The sequence below is a fragment of the Bombina bombina genome, chromosome 6 (genome assembly GCF_027579735.1).
Source record: "Bombina bombina isolate aBomBom1 chromosome 6, aBomBom1.pri, whole genome shotgun sequence".
In the NCBI taxonomy this organism is placed as follows: Eukaryota; Metazoa; Chordata; class Amphibia; order Anura; family Bombinatoridae; genus Bombina; species Bombina bombina.
This window is the reverse complement of record NC_069504.1, coordinates 1154202913-1154217290: the sequence shown is the minus strand read 5'-3', so window position 1 is coordinate 1154217290 and position 14378 is coordinate 1154202913. Positions and strand designations below refer to the sequence as shown.

General features: G+C 40.1%; 1 protein-coding gene across 1 annotated transcript in view; it reads right to left on the bottom strand.

Annotated features, from left to right (window-relative positions):
• EPS8 (epidermal growth factor receptor pathway substrate 8) overlaps window positions 1-14378 on the bottom strand; it is a 782257-nt gene that overhangs the window by 706731 nt on the left and 61148 nt on the right. Inside the window, exon 6 of the mRNA XM_053719136.1 lies at window positions 5902-5976. Within this exon, the coding sequence (XP_053575111.1) occupies window positions 5902-5976 (75 nt within the window). The remainder of the gene's footprint in view (window positions 1-5901; window positions 5977-14378) is intronic.

Genomic DNA, 14378 nt, shown 5'->3' with positions numbered 1-14378 from the left:
AGCTGGGCTTTAATAAAACTACATACCGTATTATACCCTCACCAGCAGGGCACTATATCATGTACGGAATAAGCTGGGCTTTAATAAAACTACATACCGTATTATACCCTCACCAGCAGGGCACTATATCATGTACGGAATAAGCTGGATTTTAATAAATCTACATACCGCATTATACCCTCACCAGCAGGACACTATATCATGTACGGAATAAGCTGGGCTTTAATAAAACCACATACCGCATTATACCCTCACTTGCAGAGCACTATATCATGTACGTACTAAGCTGGGCTTAATAAAATTACATACCTCATTATACCCTCACCAGCAGGGCACTATATCATGTATGTACTAATGTGGGCTTTAATAAAACTACATACCGCATTATACCCTCACCCGCAGGGCACTATATCATGTACGTACTAAGCTGGGCTTTATTAAAACTACATACCGCATTATACCCTCACCAGCAGGGCACTATATCATGTACGTACTAAGCTGGGCTTTATTAAAACCACATACCGCATTATACCCTCACTTGAAGAGCACTATATCATGTACGTACTAAGCTGGGCTTTAATAAAACCACATACCGCATTATACCCTCACTTGCAGAGCACTATATCATGTACGTACTAAGCTGGGCTTTAATAAATCTACATACCACATTATAACTTCACCAGCAGGGCACTATACCATGTATGTACTAAGTTGGGCTTTAATAAAACTACAAACCGCATTATACCCTCACCAGCAGGGCACTATATCATGTACGTACTAAGCTGGGCTTTAATAAATCTACATACCACATTAAAACTTCACCAGCAGGGCACCATATCATGTACGTACTAAGCTGGGCTTTAATAAAACTGCATACCGCATTATACCCTCACCAACAGGGCACTATATCATGTACGTACTAAGCTGGGCTTTAATAAATCTACATACCACATTATAACTTCACCAGCAGGGCACTATATCATGTACGTACTAAGCTGGGCTTTAATAAAACTACATACCGCATTATACCCTCACCAGCAGGGCACTATATCATGTACGTACTAAGCTAGGCTTTAATAAATCTACATACCACATTATACCCTCACCAGCAGGGCACTATATCATGTACGTACTAAGCTGGGCTTTAATAAAACTACATACCGCATTATACCCTCACCAGCAGGGCACTATATCATGTACGTACTAAGCTGGGCTTTAATAAATCTACATACCACATTATACCCTCACCAGCAGGGCACTATATCATGTACGTACTAAGCTGGGCTTTAATAAAACTACATACCATATTATACCCTCACCAGCAGGGCACTATATCATGTACGTACTAACTGGGCTTTAATAAAACTACATACCGCAATATACCCTCACCAGCAGGGCACTATATCATGTACATACTAAGCTGGCCTTTAATAAAACTACATACCATATTATACCCTCACCAGCAGGGCACTATATCATGTACGTACTAACTGGGCTTTAATAAAACTACATACCGCAATATACCCTCACCAGCAGGGCACTATATCATGTACGTACTAAGCTGGCCTTTAATAAAACTACATACCGCATTATAACCTCACCAACAGGGCACTATATCATGTACGTACTAAGCTGGCCTTTAATAAAACTACATACCGCATTATACCCTCACCAGCAGGGCACTATATCATGTACATACTAAGCTGGGCTTTAATAAATCTTCATACCACATTATACCCTCACCAGCAAGGCACTATATCATGTACGTACTAAGCTGGGCTTTAATAAAAACTAGATACCGCATTATACCCTGACTAGAAGGGCACTATATCATGTACGTACTAAGCTGGGCTTTAAAAAATCTACATACCACATTGTAACTTCACCAGCAGGGCACTATATCATGTACGTACTAAGCTGGGCTTTAATAAAACTACATACCGTATTATACCCTCACCAGCAGGGCACTATATCATGTACGTACTAACTGGGCTTTAATAAAACTACATACCGCATTATACCCTCACCAGCAGGGCACTATATCATGTACGTACTAAGCTGGGCATTAATAAAACTACATACCGCATTATAACCTCACCAACAGGGCACTATATCATGTACGTACTAAGCTGGGCTTTAATAAATCTACATACCGCATTATACCCTCACCAGTAGGACACTATATCATGTACGGAATAAGCTGGGCTTTAATAAAACTACATACCACATTATACCCTCACCAGCAGGGCACTATATCATGTACGTACTAAGCTGGGCTTTAATAACACTACATACCGCATTATACCCTCACCAGCAGGGCACTATATCATGTACGTACTAAGCTGGGCTTTAATAAAATCACATACTGCTTTATACCCTCACCAGCAGGGCACTATATCATGTACAAACTAAGCTGGGCTTTAATAAATCTACATACCGCATTATACCCTCACCAGCAGGGCACTACAGGGAGTGCAGAATTATTAGGCAAATTAGTATTTTGACCACATCATCCTCTTTATGCATGTTGTCTTACTCCAAGCTGTATAGGCTTGAAAGCCTACTACCAATTAAGCATATTAGGTGATGTGCATCTCTGTAATGAGAAGGGGTGTAGTCTAATGACATCAACACCCTATATCAGGTGTGCATAATTATTAGGCAACTTCCTTTCCTTTGGCAAAATGGGTCAAAAGAAGGACTTGACATGCTCAGAAAGTAAAAAAATAGTGAGATATCTTGCAGAGGGATGCAGCACTCTTAAAATTGCAAAGCTTCTGAAGCGTGATCATCGAACAATCAAGCGTTTCATTCAAAATAGTCAACAGGGTCGCAAGAAGCGTGTGGAAAAACCAAGGCGCAAAATAACTGCCCATGAACTGAGAAAAGTCAAGCGTGCAGCTGCCAAGATGCCACTTGCCACCAGTTTGGCCATATTTCAGAGCTGCAACATCACTGGAGTGCCCAAAAGCACAAGGTGTGCAATACTCAGAGACATGGCCAAGGTAAGAAAGGCTGAAAGACGACCACCACTGAACAAGACACACAAGCTGAAACGTCAAGACTGGGCCAAGAAATATCTCAAGACTGATTTTTCTAAGGTTTTATGGACTGATGAAATGAGTCTTGATGGGCCAGATGGATGGGCCCGTGGCTTGATTGGTAAAGGGCAGAGAGCTCCAGTCCGACTCAGACGCCAGCAAGGTGGAGGTGGAGTACTGGTTTGGGCTGGTATCATCAAAGATGAGCTTGTGGGGCCTTTTTGGCTTGAGGATGGAGTCAAGCTCAACTCCCAGTCCTACTGCCAGTTTCTGGAAGACACCTTCTTCAAGCAGTGGTACAGGAAGAAGTCTGCATCCTTCAAGAAAAACATGATTTTCATGCAGGACAATGCTCCATCACATGCGTCCAAGTACTCCAGAGCGTGGCTGGCAAGAAAGGGTATAAAAGAAGAAAATCTAATGACATGGCCTCCTTGTTCACCTGATCTGAACCCCATTGAGAACCTGTGGTCCATCATCAAATGTGAGATTTACAAGGAGGGAAAACAGTACACCTCTCTGAACAGTGTCTAAGAGGCTGTGGTTGCTGCTGCACGCAATGTTGATGGTGAGCAGATCAAAACACTGACAGAATCCATGGATGGCAGGCTTTTGAGTGTCCTTGCAAAGAAAGGTGGCTATATTGGTCACTGATTTGTTTTTGTTTTGTTTTTGAATGTCAGAAATGTATATTTGTGAATGTTGAGATGTTATATTGGTTTCACTGGTAAAAATAAATAATTGAAATGGGTATATATATATATGGGTTGCCTAATAATTATGCACAGTAATAGTCACCTGCACACACAGATATCCCCCTAAAATAGCTAAAACTAAAAACAAACTAAAAACTACTTCCAAAACTATTCAGCTTTGATATTAATTTAATAACAATAAAACAACAGCAAGGTGTTTCTCAGTGTGTCACACTGTTTTATCAGGCTATGAAACAGTGTGACACACTGAGAAACGCGTTGCTGTTTTATTGTTAATAAATTTTTAATTTTTTTAAACTCTCCATTTGCTGCCTACTATCTTTCTATTGGCTTCATCCAAACATTATCCTTGGCACTCTACAAAGTGTGTCTGGACCTGCAGTTGGATCTTTGGCACATCGATCTGCTTTCATCATATCACCTTTGGTATCCCTGGACTCTCCCTGGCGAGACGAGGACCCATGTTGGCGACATCTTCTTACTGTAGTCTACCGGACGACGTATGGTTCGGGCCTGCGAATACTGCACTTTTGTGCTTCGTAATCTGTGAGTAGGATTCTTATGTTCCTATTGCTGCTTTGTTCTATTGTTGAGCTGTACCATGTGGCGCCCTCTATCTATTTCTTCTTAGATCTACCGTCTGTGTTTTTGGCACAACACCCTGGAGGAGCAGCCTACCTTTTCTGGACCCATCGCTCATCATACCTAACCCTGGGAACTACCCATTGGACTTTGCTGGATATTGCATGAAACCATTTTTACTGGACTACACAGTTTGTATATAGATATATGTGTATATATATATATATATATATATATATATATATATATATATATATATACACATATATAAACTATTATTCTTTTATTATTTTGTATGCTTATAATCATTCCTTAAGAATACTTTAATATTGGTGCCTGATTTATTACTGGGTTACTCCTTGTCATCTATAGTACATATTATTAACTGGTATATCATATCTGCCCTTGGCGCTAATACGTCTAGTGACGCTGGTGTCACTAGACGTATTAGTTGTTGTTATACTGCATTATACCCTCACCAGCAGGGCACTATATCATGTACGTACTAAGCTGGGCTTTAATAAAACTACATACCACATTATACCTTCACCAGCGGGGCTCTATATAATGTACGGAATAAGCTGGGCTTTAATAAAACTACATTCCGCATTATACCCTCACCAGCAGGGCACTATATCATGTACGTACTCACCAGCAGGGCACTATATCATGTACGTACTAAGCTGGGCTTTAATAAAACTACATACCACATTATACCTTCACCAGCGGGGCTCTATATAATGTACGGAATAAGCTGGGCTTTAATAAAACTACATTCCGCATTATACCCTCACCAGCAGGGCACTATATCATGTACATACTAAGCTGGGCTTTAATAACACTACATACCGTATTATACCCTCACCAGCAGGGCACTATATCATGTACGGAATAAGCTGGGCTTTAATAACACTACATACCGCATTATACCCTCACCAGCAGGGCACTATATCATGTACAGAATAAGCTGGGCTTTAATAAAACTACATACCGTATTATACCCTCACCAGCAGTACGTACTAAGCTGGGCTCTAATAAAACTACATACCGTATTATACCCTCACCAGCAGGGCACTATATCATGTACGTACTAAGCTGGGCTTTAATAAAACACTACATACCTCATTATACCATCACCAGCAGTACGTACTAAGCTGGGCTTTAATAAAACTACATACCGTATTATACCCTCACCAGCAAGGCACTATATCATGTACGTACTAAGCTGGGCTCTAATAAAACTACATACCGTATTATACCCTCACCAGCAGGGCACTATATCATGTACGTACTAAGCTGGGCTTTAATAAAACACTACATACCTCATTATACCATCACCAGCAGTACGTACTAAGCTGGGCTTTAATAAAACTACATACCGTATTATACCCTCACCAGCAGGGCACTATATCATGTACGTACTAAGCTGAACTTTAATAAAACTACATACTGCATTATACCCTCACCAGCAGTACGTACTAACTGGGCTTTAGGAACAGAACAGTAAAACTCTTTCACTTGCTGATAAAATCGCTGTACGGGAATAAATATAAAATTCTTACCATCTTTAAAGGTGTGAAAAGAAAATGAACCAATTCAGATGCCGTCGGATTTCTGATGTGGGACCTTAGTTTGGCCTATAAATGAGAGTGAACATTTATAAATGTGCCAATAGCTACTGGTTTACATATCTAAATCAAATCCTGTAATATCTTTATCACATGTAGTAATACCCCTATACCTTGCAGGGGGACAGTGCAGCTGTACATGAGAGAGAAAGAGAGACAAACTAAATTGACGCTAACCTGATAAATAATTTTCTTTCCTGGCACTTAGAGTCCACAAATCCATAAAACTACTGTTGGGAAATTCACTGCCTGGCCACCAGAAGGAGGAAAAGAACACCTCTGCTAAAGCTTACGTATCCTTCCACTACTCATACTCCCCAAGTCATTCAGCCGAGCGAATAAAGGAAAGGTAGGAGAATGCTAGAGGTATATAGGTGCCTGAAGGATAGAAAATAGATAAATGCCACCATAAAAAAAAGGACGGGTATTGGACTCTAAATGCCAGGAAAGAAGAATTTATCAGTTAAGCATACATTTTGTTTTCTTTCCAATGGCATGGAGAGTCCACTAATTTATTCAATTACTGTTGGGAAACCAATAACCAAGCCATAGGGTACACAGAATGGATAGGGGGGGAGAATAAAAAGGCATGCAGACCTAAACTGAAGGCACCACCGCTTGAAGAACCTTTCTCCTAGAAGAAGCCTCAGCTAAGGCAAAAAAATCTCATCAAATTTGTAAAAAAAAGTATGTAAAGAGGACCAAGTAGCTGACTTGCAGATTTGTTCCATGGATGCTTCGTTCTTAAAAGCTTAATAAGAGAAGAGACAGCATGACTAGAATGAACCACAATCCTCTCTGTAGGTTGCTGTCCAGCTTCCTCATAAGCCAAAAAAAAGACACTCCTCAGCCAAAAGAAATAGAGTAATCAAAGTGGCTTTTTGACCCTTGTGCCTACCAACGTACACTACGAACATCCTGTTAGCCTGGAGGTAGAACTTTAAGGCATGCACTACATCCAGGTTGTGTAACAATCATTCTTTCTGAGAAAAAGGATTAGATGAAAAGATGGAACTATAATCTCCTGATTGATATTGCGGTCAGAGACCACACTTTAGGAAGAAATCCTAATTTTGTACGAAGAACAGCCTTATCCGCATGGAAATTAAGATAAGGGGAATCATACTGTAAGGCAGATAATTATGAACCTTTACGAGCAGAAGAGATAGCCAACAAAAAACTTTCCAAGATAAAAGGTTAATATCAACAGAATGCATAGGCTCAAACGGAGCCTGTTGCAGAACATGAACAAGATTAAGGCTCCAAGGTGGAGCAACAGATTTAAACACAGGCTTAATTTGGACCAGGGCCTGAGCAAATACTGAACGTCTGGAAGAGTATATAGTTTATTGTGAAGAAAAACCGATAGGGCAGAGATCTGTCCCTTTAAGGAACTAGTTGACAAACCCTTCTCCAAACCCTCTTGGAGAAAATACAGAATACTAGGAACTCTCACCTTGTGCCAAGGGAATCCTCGAGACTCGCACCAGGAGAGATTGGTACGCCAGACCGTATGATACATTCTACATGTCACAGGCTTACGAGCCTGGATCAGAGTGTCAATAACCCTATCTGAAAAACCTCTTTTGGATAGTACTAATCATTCAATCTCCACGGAGTCAGCCTCAGAGAATCTAGATTTAGATGAAGGAACGGGCCTTGAAGCAGAAGGTCCACCCTCAGAAGCAACCTTCAAAGAGGAGAGGATGATATTTTCACCAGTCCTGCAAACCAATTCCTGCGATTCCAAGCTGGAGCAATTAGGTTCGCCGATGCCCGCTCCAGTTTGATGCGTGCTATGAAAAAAGGGCAAATGGAGGGAACAGATATATTATACTGAACTCCTATGGAATCGCTTATGCATTCACCAGCAATTTGGAATTGAGGTGAGAGGCCATAAGACCTGTCTCCAAAAAGCCCCACCTTAGGGATATCTCGGAGAACATATTTGGATAAAGAACCCATTCCCCTGGGTGGAACATCTCTCTGCTCAGATAGATTGCTTCCAGTTATCTGTTCCCAGAATATGAATGGCTGAAAAGAGACAATTATGGGCATCTGCCCACAGAAGGATGCAAGGAACTTGCTTCATAGCCAGGGAACTCCCAGTTCCTTCCTGATGGTTGATATAAACCATAAAGGTTATGTTGTTCTATTGAAATCTAATAACCGGACAGAACTCAAAAGAAGCCATGCTATTAGGGCATAGACTATTGCCCTTATTTTAGAATATTTATCTGAAGGACAGATTCCTCTGGTAACCAGAATCCCTGAGCTCTTAAGGAACCCTAAACTGCACACTAACCTGAGAAACTGACATCTGTAGATAAAATATCTCATGATGGTATTAAAAAGCTCATGCCCTGAGTCAGATGATCCTGACAGAGCTACCAAGAAAGAGATTATCTCGTGTGGTTGTCCATGGCGATCCAAAGAGAAAATTCTTTATGATCGCCATTCCATTGCCTGAACATATATAGATGAAGAGGACTCAGATGGAATCGAGCAAAAGGAATAATTGTCTATGGTTTGAGTCACAGGCTAGTCTACAAATAACATCAGACATGAGAAATTGAGGACACTTAAAAGAAGAACAAGTACTGAAAGTTATTGAACCCAGAAGTATATCCTAGAGAGTGTCAAAACAGCAACATCTAACACATCCCATTAAGGCAGGATGTATGTAATGCATCAGGGAACAGGAATGGACCTTGGAAAACAGGCAGCCACAGCTTAACTCTTGACCTTCAGGTTTTCAAGTAGCAAAGAATACCAATATACTGGAGAGACGTAAGCTCTAGATAAGTTATTGCACAATAAAAATAAAAACAACAACATCAGAGAAAAAAAGGGATGTATTAATGATCCAATATAGGAATATATGATATTGAAAGAGCCAAGCAGAAGAAAATGATAATCAACTATATTATCAGCCGCGATATCATAAATAAGAGTACAAGATAAAAATGTCCACCTTATGGGAGAAACCTTTAAAAGGAAAAACACCCATAGAACATAAAATATATGAAAATAAACATATTGGGGTTTTAAAAATCACCCAAATAAAATGTATTCCTCATAAAAAAGATACATGCTGCAATAAGGATTAGTTGAAAATCCTCCCAGAAAGAGATTAGATAACTGTCTTCATGTACATGAATATGAAAAAGAAAATAAACGTAATAGGTTTCAAAGAAGTAGCTGTATTTTGCATAGAATAAATATAAGCTGCAAGAATTCAAAACTGAAAATCTCCTCCTAAGAGAAAGATCAAGATATTTCACCCATGCGCATAAAAAATAAACATGACAATAACATATTGGGTTATTATGCTATATAAATAATGTAACAAATATTAGCTGAAAATCTGTTCCTAAGAGGGAGATTTCAAAATTGAGCCCCTATACATATTATATGTAAGGAGAATCAGAGTCTGATTATCAGACAAATAAAATGTATTTTACAGAGAAACAATATATGCTGCAACATCCTTAGATGAAAATCTTCTGTCTCTAAGAGAACTGAATTAGAGTAGCCATATAGATAAAATATAGAGCAAGATATTAATAAAAACATAATTTATGTAAGAACTTACCTAATAAATTAATTTCTTTCATAGAGTCCATGAGCTAGTGACGTATGGGATATACATTCCTATCAGAAGGGGGCAAAGTTTCCCAAACCTCAAAATGCCTATAAATACACCTCCCACCTCAATCATACCTTAGTTTAACGTGTAGCCAAGTAGTGAGGTGTAAAAAAAGGAGTAAAACGCATATAAAAAGAGGAACTGGAAAAAAAGTGATTTATACAAAAAATCAGAACCACAAACAATAGGCTGGGTCTCATGGACTCTTGCCACTATGAAAGAAATCAATTTATCAGGTAAGTTCTTACATAAATTATGTTTTCTTTCATGTAAGTGGCAAGAGTCCATGAGCTAGTGACGTATGGGCTATAATACCCAAGATGTGGACATCCACGAGTCACTAGAGAGGGAGGGATAAAATAACAGCTAAATCTGCTTAGAAATTAAATCCAAAAAAATAATTGTTTTCTTTAAAATTTCAAAAAAATTCAAATCAAAGGCACTATAATTAAACAAACAACTGCCTGAAGAACATTTCTACCAAAGGCTGCTTCCGAAGAAGCAAACACATCAAAATGGTAAAATTTAGTAAAAGTATGCAAAGAAGACCAAGTTGCTGCTTTGCAAATTTGATCAACTGAAGCTTCATTCTTGAAAGCCCAAGAAGTGGCAACAGATCTAGTAGAATGAGCTGTAATTCTCTGAGGCGGAGACTGGCCCGCATCCAAATAAGCTTTGTGAATCAAAAGTTTCAACCAAGATGCCAGAGAAATGGCAGAGGCTTTTTAACCTTTCCTGGAACCAGAAAAAAATAACAAATAGACTAGAAGTCTTTCTGAAATCTTTAGTAGCCTCAACATATTTCAAAGCTCTTACCACATTCAAAGAATGTAAAGACCTTTCAAGAGTATTCTTAGGATTAGGACACAAGGAAGGAACAATAATTTCCCTATTAATGCTGTTAGAATTCACAACTGTAGGCAAAAATGTAAATGAAGTCCGCAAAACAGCTTTACCTTGATGGAAAATCAAATAAAGAGATGCCCAAAAGAGAGCAGACAATTCAGAAACTCTTTAAGCAGAAGAGATAGCCAAAATAAATAACACTTTCCAAGAAAGTAATTTAATATCCAGAGAATGCATAGGCTCAAAAGGAGAAGCCTTTAAAATCTTCAAGACCAAATTGAGACTCCAAGGAGGAGAAATAGATTTAATAGCAGGTTAAGCCTGAACAAAACAATGAATAACAGAAAGTTTAGCAATCTTTCTATGAAATAAGACAGAAAGAGCAGAAAGTATTTGCTGACAACCCCTTATTCAAACCATCCTGAAGAAACTGTAAAATCCTAAGAATTCTGAAAGAATGCCAAGAATAATCGTGAGTGGAACACCATGAAATATAGGTTTTCCAAACCTGATGATAAATTTTCCTTGAAACAGACTTATGAGCTTGTATCATAGTGCTCATCACTGAGTCAGAGAAACCTCTATGACTAAGCACTAAGCGTTCAATTTCCATGCCTTCAATTTGAGATCCTGGTGGAAAAACGGCCCTTGAGACAGAAGTTCTGGCCTTAAAGGAAGTGGCCAAGGCTGGCAACTGGACATCCGGAAAAGATCCACATACCAAAACCTGTGAGGCCATGCTGGTGCTATCAGAAACACATGAGATTGTTCCAGTATGATTTTGGAGATCAACCTTTGAAGAAGAACCAAAGGCAGAAAAATATAAGCAGGTTTCCCCATCTCTGCCTGAGAACTTGGACTTGAACTTGAACTTGGACTTAGAAAGGTATCTGGGAAGCTTCTTGTTTAGACGGGAGGCCATCAGATCTATTTCTGGAAGACCCCAGATCTGTACAAGATGAAAAAACACATCTGGATGGAGAGACCACTCCCCGGATGTAAAGTCTGATGGCTGAGATAATCCGCTTTCCAATTGTCTACACCTGGGATATGAATCACAGAAGGTTGACAAGAGTTGGATTCTGCCCAAGAAAGTATTTGAGATACTTCCATCATTGCTGAAGAAATGAGTCCCTCCTTGATGATTGACATATGCCACTGTTGTGATATTGTCTGTTTTAAAATGAATGTAAAGTTCTCTCTAAAATAGAGGCCATGCCTGAAGAGCTCTGGAAATAGCACTGCATTCTAAAATATTGATTGGTAACCTTGCCTCTTGAGGATACCAAACCCCTTGTGCTGTCAGAGACCCCCAGACAGCTCTTCAACCTGTGAGACTTGCATCTGTTGTGATCACAGTCCAGGTGGGATGAACAAATGAGGCCCCTTGAACAATAAGGTGATGGTCTAACCACCAAGTCAGAGAGAGTTGAGTATTGGGATTTAAGTATATCAGTTGTGATATCTGAGTATAATCCCTGCAGCATTGGTGCAAAATGCAAAGCTGTAGAGGCCTCATATAAAAACGAGCAAAGGGGATCGCGTCCGATGCTGCAGTCATGAGACCTAAAACTTCCATGCACATAGCCACTGAATGGAATGATAGAGACTGAAGGTTTAGACAAGCTAAAACTAACTTCTTTTATCTCTTTGTCTGTCAGAAAAAGAGTCATGGACACTGAATCTATCTGGAAACCTAAAAAGTTGACCCTTGTCTGAGGAATCAAGAAACGCTTTTGTAAATTAATCCTCCAACCATGTTCTTGAAGAAACCACACTAGTTGTTTCGTGTGAGATTCTGCTAAATTAAAAGATTGAGCTAGTAGCAAGATATTGTCCAAATAAGGAAACACTGCAATACCCTGCTCTCTGATTACAGAAAAAAGGGGACCGAGAACCTTCAAAAAGATTCTTTGAGCTGTCGCTAGGCAAAATGGAAGAGCGACAAGACATAAATTATGCTTACCTGGTGATTTAATTTCCTTCTGTTTGAGAGTCCAATTCATTATTCCTTACTGTTGGGAAATACTGAACCTGGCCACCAGGAGGAGGCAAAGACACCCCAGCCAAAGGCTTAAATACTCCCCCTACTTCCCTCATATCCCAGTCATTCTGCCAAGGAAACAAGGAACAGCAGGAGAAATATCAGGGTATAAATGGTGCCAGAAGAGAAAAACAAATTTTGGTCCGTCGACTCTCCTCATACAGAAGGAAATGAAATTATCAGGAAAGCATAAATTAAGTTTTCCTTCTTAATATGAGGAGAGTCCACTGCATCATTTCTTACTGTTGGGAAAATTATATCCAAGCTCTAGAGGACTCTGAATGATAACGGGAGGGGTAAAAGAAAGGTGGACCCTAATCAGAGGACATCACAGCCTGCAAAACCTTTCTCCCAAAAGCTGCTTCCGCTGAAGCAAAAACGTAAAATTTTTAGAACTTTGAAAAAGTTTGAAAGGAGGACCAGGTAGCCGCCTTACAAATCTCATCCATAGAGGCCTCGTTCTTAAAGGCCCAAGAGGAAGCCACCACTCTAGTGCAATGACCTGTAATCCTCTGAGGAGGTCTAAGTCCAGCTGACTAGTAAGCTAAGCGTATAACATTCCTCAACCAAAAAGATAAGAAAGTTGAAGAGGTCTTCAGACCCTTACGCTTCCTAGAGTAGATAACAAACAAGGAAGAAGTTTGTCTAAAATCCTTAGTAGCTTGAAGATAAAACTTCAAAGCTCGAACCACATCCGGATTATGAAATAAACGTTCCTTCGAAGGAGGAGGATTAGGACATAAAGGAAGGAACCATAATCTCCTGATTTATGTTACGATCAAACACCACCTTAGGAAGAAAACCCAAGCGGGTACGTAAAACACCAGATACGGATGCTCACATTGGAAGGCAGCCATTTCAGAAACTCTACGTTCCAATGCAATAGCCAATAGAAAAAGAACCTTCCAGGACAACAACTTAATGTCAACAGAATGACTAGGCTCACACAGAGCCCGTTGCAAATATTTAAGAACAAGATTCAAACTAAAAGGTGGAGACTTAGATCTAAACACAGGTCTGATCCTGATCAGAGCCTTACTGAAGGCTTGTACATCAGGGAGCTCTGCGAGCCTCTTGTACAGCAAAACAGAAAGGGAATGATATCTGTCCCCTCAGAGAACTGGCAGAAAGGCCCTTCTCCAGACCCTCCTGGAGAAAGGAAAGAATCCTGGCAGCCTTGACCTTATACCATGTGAAACCACAATCTTCACACCAGAATAAGTAAGCTCTCCACACCTTATGATAGATGTGACGAGTAAAAGGCTTACAAGCCTGAATGAGAGTGTCAATAACCCTTCTCAGAAAAACCTCTTTTGGCTAAGACTAAGCATTCAATCTCCATGCAGTCAACCTCAGAGAATCTAGATTTTGATAAACAAAATGACCCTGTTCCAGCAGATTCCTGCGACAAGGTAACTTCCATGGAGGAGATGAGGACATCCCCACCAGATCCACAAACCACATCCTTCACTGCCACGATGGAGCAATCAGTATCACTGATGCCTGCTCCTACTTGATGCAGGCCACTAAACGAGGGAGAAGTGGTAACGGTGCATAAATGTAATTTAGTTTGAATCTACACGAGGGTGAAGTGGTAATGGTGCAAAAATGTAAATTGGATTGAACCTCCAAGGCACTGCTAATGCATCTGTTAGTTCCGCCTGAGAATCCCGGGACCGCAACCCATATATGGGCAGCATGGAATTGAGCTGGGACGCCATGAGATCGATCTCCGGTGTCCCCCATCTGTTGCAAATCTCCGCAAACCCCTTGAGATGGAGAGACAATTCCCCCGGATTAAAGGATTGTCTGCTGAGGAAATCCGCTTCCCAGTTTTCCACACCCAGAATGTGGATCACTGACAGCAAACAG